Source organism: Larimichthys crocea, chromosome IV (genome assembly GCF_000972845.2).
Source record: "Larimichthys crocea isolate SSNF chromosome IV, L_crocea_2.0, whole genome shotgun sequence".
Taxonomy (NCBI): domain Eukaryota; kingdom Metazoa; phylum Chordata; class Actinopteri; family Sciaenidae; genus Larimichthys; species Larimichthys crocea.
Genome location: NC_040014.1, coordinates 6,182,304 through 6,191,916, shown reverse-complemented (window position 1 = coordinate 6,191,916; position 9,613 = coordinate 6,182,304). Strand labels below are relative to the sequence as shown.

At 40.9% G+C, this 9,613-nt stretch overlaps 1 protein-coding gene across 2 annotated transcripts; it reads left to right on the top strand.

Moving 5' to 3' along the window:
• Window positions 1-1,828: 1,828 nt before the first annotated feature.
• thnsl2 (threonine synthase-like 2) lies at window positions 1,829-9,467 on the top strand. Of its 2 annotated transcripts, none has more exons than XM_010754535.3 (9): window positions 1,829-2,290; window positions 4,614-4,845; window positions 5,004-5,198; window positions 5,388-5,540; window positions 5,654-5,893; window positions 6,827-6,975; window positions 8,371-8,496; window positions 8,584-8,738; window positions 8,924-9,467. In XM_010754535.3, the coding sequence occupies exons 2-9, from the start codon at window positions 4,623-4,625 to the stop codon at window positions 9,147-9,149; spliced, it is 1,467 nt and encodes a 488-aa protein (XP_010752837.1). In that variant the 5' UTR covers window positions 1,829-2,290; window positions 4,614-4,622; the 3' UTR covers window positions 9,150-9,467. The 2 variants fall into 2 exon arrangements, with proteins under 2 accessions (XP_010752837.1, XP_010752838.1); XM_010754536.3 differs by lacking the exon at window positions 1,829-2,290 and adding an exon at window positions 2,298-2,948.
• The last annotated feature ends 146 nt before the right edge of the window (window positions 9,468-9,613 follow it).

The window sequence follows — 9,613 nt, the reverse complement described above, 5'->3', positions numbered from 1 at the left end:
ACAAATTCAAGAACTTTCCAGGCCCAATTCTCTCAAATTCAAGGACCTAACATGGCATAGATTGAGACACTGATGTAGGTCAAGATCATTGTTACAACACTGAGAATATTTCTGATGTGAACTAATAGCTTTCCAGAAGCTTGCAGACCAAAGAAGAGGCTTGAATGTGTGAAAGAACTTTAAAGGTCCAGTGTGTAAGATCTATTTTCAGAATAAGGCAGACATGGAATATAATATTCATAACACATATAATTCCCTGAAAATAAGAATCTTTTTGTTTTTCTTACTTAAAACGATTATTTTATATACAGTTCTACCTACAGTAGCCCAGAACAGACAAACTAAATACTGACACAGCCTTTCAAGTGTTTTTTTTCTCCTTTACACTAGTGATGTGAGGAGATTGCAATGCCCCGATAACGCCACTAGATGCAACTAAATCCTACACACTGGACCTTTAATGGTTTATTCACAAAATATGTCAATGCAAGCACTTTCAATGACCCATGTCAGTTTGTGTCTTTGTTCAACAACTCTCTAACTAAAATGTTGACATTTTCTCTACTCGAACCTGTCCTGGCCCATGTTTGGGCTATCCTACACCAATAAACTGCAGTGAGACAGACATATTTGGCATCCTAAACGTTAACCTTTTTAAGGTTACTTCACTTATTAGATATCTCCATCCTACAATCTTTAATGTCCAGAATATTCTGTTCAGTCTGAAAGAGAGCAAGAGAGAACAAGCATTCTAAGACCAAAACTAGACTAAAAAAAAGACAGTCTGCATTTTTTTTAAATTCTGTGCAAAGGTGAATATTTTTTGAGGGACTGTTACTAATCAATGGCATCCACCTCTTTTTAATGTGTATTTATTTCTGTGTGTGTGTGTGTGTGTGTGTGTGTGTGTGTGTGTGTGGTTCTGAGGGTGATGTTCACTATACTCTATGTCTTATGTCAGTTATTTGCATGGTTCCAATTTTGTAAGCACATTTTTGTAATGTCCCCAGTGTTAAGACTTGTATATGTTTTTACATGTTTGCAGATGTGCATTAAAATGAATGATGGTATAAATGAAACATGTTTCTTTATGGAGTTATTCAGCTGCTTTTCACTGACCAGCCCTAACCTGAATGTCTTTGTAGTTTAATTGTTGGAAAATTGTGTTTGGAAAAATGTTTTTATGAAACATCCTGTTCACCGACTCATCAGAGAGTTTGAGTTTAATCATGTATAAATATATCTATAGTGATGCATAGTGCATACTTAAATTATCTTTTTAGATCTTAGGACATACATCTATGATACAGACATTATCTGTTCACAGTAAAGGTTTAGCTATGACAAGTCTGAATGTCATGTATGTAGAAACACCTAGTATCACCATAGTGATACTAGGTGTTTCAGATGAATATGCTATATTATTAAAATAATATTAAATGTAGGCATTAAGTAATTTGACATAGACACAGATTTATATTTCAGTCATAATTTAGTTTAGTGTATTAGTGTTCTAATTCCCCGTACTCATGTTTGAATTGATTTATTTCTGCATTTCATAATAAAGCGGAAATGTCAAAATAAAATACAGAAACAAATAGTGGGGAAATGCACAGAGAAAACAACACAGATACAAATAAATAAATGAATTGTCTAAAATAAAAGAATGAACAGAGGAAAATGAAATGGGAAAACAATACACAGGTAAATGAATCCAAATGTATGATCTTCATTCACTTTTTCTCTTTATTTCTTATAAAACAACAATTACATGAGCCAAAGAGAGCACATCAAAGCAGAGAAAAATAATTATGTAAGTAATGTTATAATCTAATGCTAAGATTCTGTAATTTTATAGAGGCTGCTATAGTCTTCATTGCTTTTGTTTTGGAGAATGTCGGATTGAATAAATGTATTTAACTGCTTGATATAGGCAATGGTGAATTTACATTTATGAGTATGGAGTTTGGGTATAACGATAATAAAATGTATCATGCACACATACAGCTTCTGTGCATCATCCTCCAGGAAACCAAATAATACAAAACAAAACCTTCATCAATATTCCCAGCATGGTTTCAGGATCTGTTAGTGAGACAGCTGTTACTTCACAGTGTGAAACAGACATCAGCCTGTCAATGTTATGAATGGAACTTAAGTCCCACCCACAGCGTTTTGACAGCCAATGAGAAGACGTGGTAGTGAGTGCCGAACGTTATCTGAAGTAAACTAGAAGCTGTAAAAAAAAAAAAAAAAGAAAAGAAAGAAAAGTAGCAGTCGACAGAAGCTGGTAAGTGAGACAGCGTCCTGTAAACTAAAGCTCGTTCAGAGAAGCGTTAACGGGACAGGCGGCGTGCTGACTCAGCACGTTCACGTTAGCCTCAACTAGCTAGCTGACCGACATGACGTAGCTGGTAACGGGCTCGCGCTCTGACTGCTGCCAATAATCCGCGTGTCGCACGCAGAAATAGAACGTGCGGCTGCAGCGAGAAGAATTCCTAAAGTCACTGCAGCGCGTGACCATAGACGTATATACGTACATATGTATATATGTCTATGGGTGTGACGCTCGTTCCACCTCTGAGACTCAGATCGTTCCGTTATCTCTCTGTGATAACGGAGCAGGCTGGTCCTGAGCACAGATCTACCTGCAGCATTTGCATCAAGCACAATGTTGTCGGAGTTTGATCATAAAATCCAAACAACCAGAACAAGAACGCGATCTATTTTTTTTATCACGTATGTGCATTTCTATGAAAGGAGAAGTGTACTTATGGATGTAAGTTATAGATACAATATCTTACGTAAGATATCAGTGAGTGCGCAGTTGGTCTGAAGGTTCCAAAGTTTGACTTTTATGAGGACAGTGAGCAGCCTGCCTGTAGATCACAGCAGCACAGACTGAAGAGGAGAGAGAGCTCTGTTCAAAGCCATTTTACTACAGAGTGGTAAGTAGTACAGTGCATGCATAACAGAGTCATTCATACACTATGCTGGCTCAGCAGTGATCATAAGTCAAAGTAATTTTTTTAACAGTGTTGATTGTTGCTTTACAGTTTGTGAATTGCATCTAAAATACTACATAACTGTCACAGCACGGCAAACTAAACACTGCACAGACGATCTGAAACGAACAGAATAGATTATTCTGTTCATTTCAGGGTTTTAGTGTCTCTGATAGCTCATCGTCTCCTCGCTCACATCCTTTAAAGCAGCAGGCAGCTGTTTCAGTGTAAAATGGCTTGATTAGCCTTGTTGGGAGTTCCTATGCAAACATTTGTTGCTGGCTTTTGAAAGAAGTATTCACACTACAAAGAGTCGTCGTGGAAAATCTACTTCAATAAATATACAGAACAATGTGCTTCAGTTGTCAAAAGTAAAATACCTTTTTGATTTATTATCATGTGACATTGTAGATTGTCAATACTGGTGCATCAGTGTTTGACTGTTGTAGCTGCCCGAGGAGGAACTACAGTAGTTTTAACTTTAGTTTTGTCCGCTGGTCGCCCCAACTAAAATCACTAACAGCTCCTAGTCTAAAATGTGACAAGGGGCTCCAACCAGAGACTGCTTTTGGGATCACAACCCCAAAAACAAAGCAAATGCTTCTAATTTAAATAGAATCATTATATGTCAACTCTTAATCTGAAAAATAGCTGAAACTTCATGGCTAAAATAAATGTGAAGGAAAAAGTACAATATTTCTCTCTGAACTGTAGTGAAGGAGAAGTAGAAAGAAGCACATATGTAAAATAAGTTGTAAACATGTACAATATGTTTGTGTTGATTTGTCCTGTACACGTGACATCTATTGCACGTCTGTCCGTCCTGGGAGAGGGATCCCTCCTCTGTGGCTCTTCCTGAGGTTTCTTCCACCTTTTTTCCCTGTTAAAGGTTTTTTGTGGGCAAGTTTTTCCTCACTCGAACCGAGGGTCTAAGGACAGAGGGTGTCACTCCCTGTACAGATTGTAAAGCCCTCTGAGGCAAATGTGCTTTGTGACTTTGGGCTATACAAATAAAATTTGATTTGATTTGATTTGATTTGATTTGATTTAAAATGAGAATTCTGTACTTGGTTTCCATTTCCACCCTGTTGATTTCATGCTCACTCTAAGTCTAGTGCTCCAGTACTCCTGTGCTGGAGTAATACATCATTTGTGTAGTTTGTGGTAATTTGATTGAACGAAACTTTATTTCAAACTCCATTTTGACACAGCTCCTGTAGACGACAGTGAACCTTGGGTCTTTCGCGACCCTTTGAGGCTGTTGACCCCAGGGCAGTTAGTAATCCAGCCTGATCAGATGCAGGTTTGATAGTTCTTGGAGCTACTATACCTTTCTGCACCTTTGTGATGCACCATCCATGTACTGTGTTTTTTTGGGTCGGGGCATATAATATCTTATCAGAGAGCTGACATTAGAGAGAAGAAAAAGTCCCTGAGCCTACCAGCACCAAGGTTTAATGGAAGATGGTTTCAAAGTTTGCCTTAAACATTTAACCTAGAGTTTGTAAAAAAAAGTATTTGAGACGATGCAGTGCAGACGATGTAGGCTGATTGAAAGATGAGTAGCATGTAGAAGTGTGTGTATAAGACTCCAGTTTCCATTCGCAGGTTTTTCCAATGCAGTACTGTAGTACTCGGGGTGGGGTCCATGGATGGGGCTTCCGGGATGTGCTGTTTTCAGGTTACGCCCCAGACGGGGGTATGTTCATGCCAGAGAGTTTGCCTGTGCTGAGCGCAGACACCCTGAGAGGCTGGAGGGGGCTGCCTTACACCAAACTGGTGGTGGAAGTTGCCTCGCTGTTCATCCCCCCTCAGCTGATACCCAGGGAGGACCTGGAGGGTGAGCTGGTGAAACACTTACAGTTGTCATGACAGCATCTTCATTTGATATGACAAGAAACAAGAAAAGTAATCAAATAACCCCCAAATCATTTAAAAACAATGAAAACTAATTTCAAGAATAGAATTTCCTCTCTTTCATCCTTTGTCTCCTCCCAGTCCTAGTGGGTGAAGCCCTCTCTGGTTTCTCGGTGCCTGAGGTGGTCAGAATCGCCCAGCTGAAGGAGGGTCTGTCAGTCCTGGAGCTCTTTCATGGAGACACCTTGGCCTTTAAGGATCTGGCTATGACCTGCACCGTGCGCTTCCTCGACTACTTCCTGCGAAAAGACAATCACAGAGCGACTGTTGTTGTAGGTAAGAGCTAACACCTGTGATGTCACATTGAAATTAAACTAGTTTAAGGTCTGACTCTTCTTGAACTAACAGGTGGGACTCTTACTGTTCCCTTGGTTACAGGTGGAGCTGTGACTGGGCTACTAGGTTAAGATGGGTTAAGGTTAAGGTTAAGAAAGGTTGGATGATTAATGTGGTTTTCTTCTCCAGGTACATCAGGGGACACTGGTGGCTCAGCCATCCAGAGTGCAAAAGGTCTCAGTGGGTTGGATGTGGTGGTGGTTTACCCCCGTGGACGCATCACTCCAGTCCAAGAGAAACACATGATCACCTGCCTGGAGGATAACATCCACGTGTTTGCAGGTTAATCTAAAGAGTCTGCAGGAATAAGGGCTGTTCTTTAGCCAAAAAAGAAACCATTTTATTCTTGTAACAGTTTTCCCGCCGTCACATTGAGGGTGTCTTTGCCTCTGCAGCTAACGGCAGCTCGGATGATATAGACCAGCCCCTGCGCAGTCTGTTTGCAGACCAGGAGCTGGTCAAGTCTCATGGCCTCATGAGCCTCAACTCAGTCAACTGGTCTAGAGTTATGGTCCAGCTCGCCCACTTCATCTATGCTTACCTGGAGCTCAGTGGGATGGAGTATGCCAAGGCTGACGGACACCTGCCCGAGCTGGAGGTGGTGGTGCCCACTGGAGGGGCGGGAAACATAGCAGGTGAGTTTTTTCTGTCTTGAAATGTGAGTAACGACAGTTAGAGTAGATTCCAGCAGAGTCACAAAAGAAAATCCTCCAATCAGTCCTACAGTGTAATATAGAGCTGTACGTTCACTATGTTTCACATTATTGCGGCCAGTAAATTGTGTAATAACGTTTGGGGAGGAGGTGGTGACGGGCTGACGCAGAGCTCTGAATGTGTGGAACACATTTAACATACAGAACAACAGCCGAGAGGTGAGCTGTGCTGCAGGAGCTCTTTGAGGTTTCTGTGTGTCTCTATACTTTGTCTTGAATCGAGCCTGAGCATGTTGACCAAACTTTTCAGAGCAGCCTTTTAAACCTGCAGAGATAGTTTTTTTAAAGTAACTTCTTCAGTTGATTTCATTAATGCACATTTTCATTGTTCTATAAAATGTGAAGATTTCTGATAAATTCATGTCACAATTTACTAAAGCTCAGATAAAGAGTGACCGAAAGTCTAAAAATCTCTTTAGCTGACAGAAAATCAAATTCATTTTCACATTTGAGAATCATAAACAAGCAAAGATACAGTACGGTGACATCAGAATCAGAATTGCTTATTGGTCAGGTGTGTATGCCCACAAGGAATTTGTCTCTGGTTACACATTGCTGTTAGTGGACATACAGATATAGACATAAGTACAGCTAAAAAAACAAGGAGATTTTTAGAAGTTCATCCCTGGTGTATGTGACCAGAGACAGAGAGCAACACAACAAATAAACTGAAAGACAAAAAGTAACAGAGAGTGCAAAGAGACAATTATCAATACAGATTTATCAAGAATCTTAGAGTTTCAAATAATCTTATAGTTTTTGTAACATTCATTTATATGTTAAATAAAAAGAATGAGTTAAATGTGGCTGTCATTATTGTTTCAGCATTCATTTCTGTCTGTCTGTCTGTCTCAGCTGGCTACATTGTAAAGCAGATGGGACTGCCCCTGAGGCTGGTTGCCATGGTGAATTCAAACGACATAGTGCACAGGACAGTAACCACTGGTGACTTTTCCATGGCAACTAATGTCACCCAAACTCTGGCCCCTGCCATAGACATCCAGGTAACCCTGTTATACACAATGAGACTTTGACATGTCCTGACATTGATCATCCACACATTGAGGTTAAAAAAATAAAATAGAGCTGGATCTACGACATGGTTAATTTAGTTTATTAACAGACTGGAACCAGGGGAAATGTAACTACACATCAGGACTTGTCAGCTACAGAGATACATGAGGACCTTGCGGGCAGAGCTCATTGATAGTGAAGACGACATTATAGAAACTGAAGAGATTAGTCTTCACTTCTTTGGTCATTTCCACTCCAAACTCCACACCTCTCTATCAGAGTGAATGTAGACGAGGCAAAATAGAAGTGACCTGGACTCACTCTCTCAAGAAAGTATGTAGTACATCATCACACTGTATCATGAAGTAGGATGGGCACTTGGAGAGTGCAGACCTCCACCAAGGTGTTTCACTTTTACAGTCATGTGTGTTCAGTTACGGCACACTATGCGCAACAGAGGCACAGACAATTTGCCACAGCCACTGGTGTTACAATTACAACCCCGTTTCCACCCCGTGTTTTGGATCTACTTCAGAATGTGCTCTTCCTTGGCCCATCCTACACCCTTCCACCAAGTGTTTTTCTGTAGTCCTGACAGAAAAATGACCATAAAAGAATGTAAACTCCATAACACATCCATCGAGTGTTGAGGTGGTGATATCAACAGGTAAATGCTGTACTATAAATCAACACCTACACTGATAATTATGGAATCCCAGTTGAATTTTTGTGAAATAAAGATCAGCAGGTCAGCATTAGCAAACTCCTGTTTGTTTCTTTTTCTACATAAATTTATTCAACTTAGTTTCTGTTCATATTGGTCATCCATGCTCTAGCCCCCACTGTTTGAGGAGCACTGCTTTAAGTCAAGGTGGAAGAAAGAAAGCTCTTTTGATGACAAATATATCAGATTATTTCATTTCATATGCAGAACATGACACACTGTGGAATGAATGTGAACGTCTTATTTATTATCATCATCAGTCAGCACAAAGTCTACATAGGTTTGAATGAGTATATAGTTAATGCATGCACTGGGATACACACCTATGGTATCAAATTAAATAAAATCAAACCTATGGTATGAATTCTGCATTATATAATAACATGTATCTGTGCAAAAACACCAAGAAAGAACAGTACACAAAACTATTCTATTCTATCTCATCCCAACGATGGCACTGAAGGAAAGGCTGGGGGGTCACATGAGGATTTATCCTCTGAGGACAGTGAATTTCCAGAACAAGTTTATTGGCCTGTGTGAAGATATTTACGTGGACAGAATGATTTCAAATGTCCTCCATACATGTGAAACATAACAGATGAATAATTGTATTGACATGTTCCAGGAAGCTCTGTCACTCTGCTTGATCTCTGGCCTGTAGGACCCGTACAACATGGAGCGAGTGTTCTGGCTGCTGCTAGGCAGAGACGGAGCTTCAGTGAAGACCATGATGGAGGAGTTTCAACAATCACACAGACACTCTCTGCCTGAAAACCATCGCAGACTTGTAACAACTATTTAACATCTACTGCATTGACTGCTTATGTGTCTATCATTCTTACTTTTATGATCTGTCCCTCTGTTCTGCTTGCAGCTGTCACAGATTTTATCAACTGGAACAGTGAATGATGAAGGGATTCTGCAGACCATGAGGAGATGCTGGGAGGAGAACCAGTATGTGCTGTGTCCACACTCAGCTGTGGCTGTATGGCATCACTACCACTGTCCTCACAGTCCAGGACTCAACAGGTTGTTCAAATGGATCAGTTCTAATCTTTATTTGTTAGACACAGAAGAATGTGTTGCTAGCTAAACCTCCTCAGGGTGTACATACTTCTGTGGTCTCAAAGTCTAACAGACTGGCTCTTTACTGGACTTACTGTGACAAACACTTTATTCAGTTCTCTCATTAATTACTAAAACTCTTATTGCAGGTGTTACATTGCAACAGCATCTCCTGCCAAGTTCCAGGCAGCAGTGACAAGGGCTGGTCTGACCTTCGACCTGCCTGATGCGGTGCTGGCGTTAGACAAGTTGGCCACCCGTTATCAGAACCTGGAGCGGAGCCCAGACTGGTGCAAAGACTGGGAGGACAGACTGAGAGAGAAAATCAAGTCTGTGAGCTCAGTCAGGAGAAACAAAGGGACTTGCTACATCTGAAAGATCGAGTTTTTATTTCAGAAATCCTGATTGGACATTCAGCTGTATGTGGGTGAGGTCAGGTGATTCTGACAGCTCGTCCTTCTCGATCTCTGCACTTCTTTATCGGAATGTGGGGAAATAATGTTGAAGAGAAAGGCCTCCTGTTCCTCTCTGATGGACTCTAGTCTCTATTGTCATAAGACTTGTTCAGCAATGTCATACATCATTTGCAATTTTACAGACATCCCAAGTTCCAAAAAGTCATTTCCGGGAGACGGGGGGGGGGAGTCCCTCCCACAACGAAAGCTTATTGGTGTATTTTGCTGACCAAACCAATCGGCGCGCTCTCTCTCGCAACCAGTCGCCCTGAACACGAGAACACGCTGAACAGAGTTTTCGCTTGAATGCATGCACGGGTGCTTCATGTAGCTCATTGTATCTCAGTCTCACGCGCTCACCCCCCTCCCCTCCTCTCGCCTATG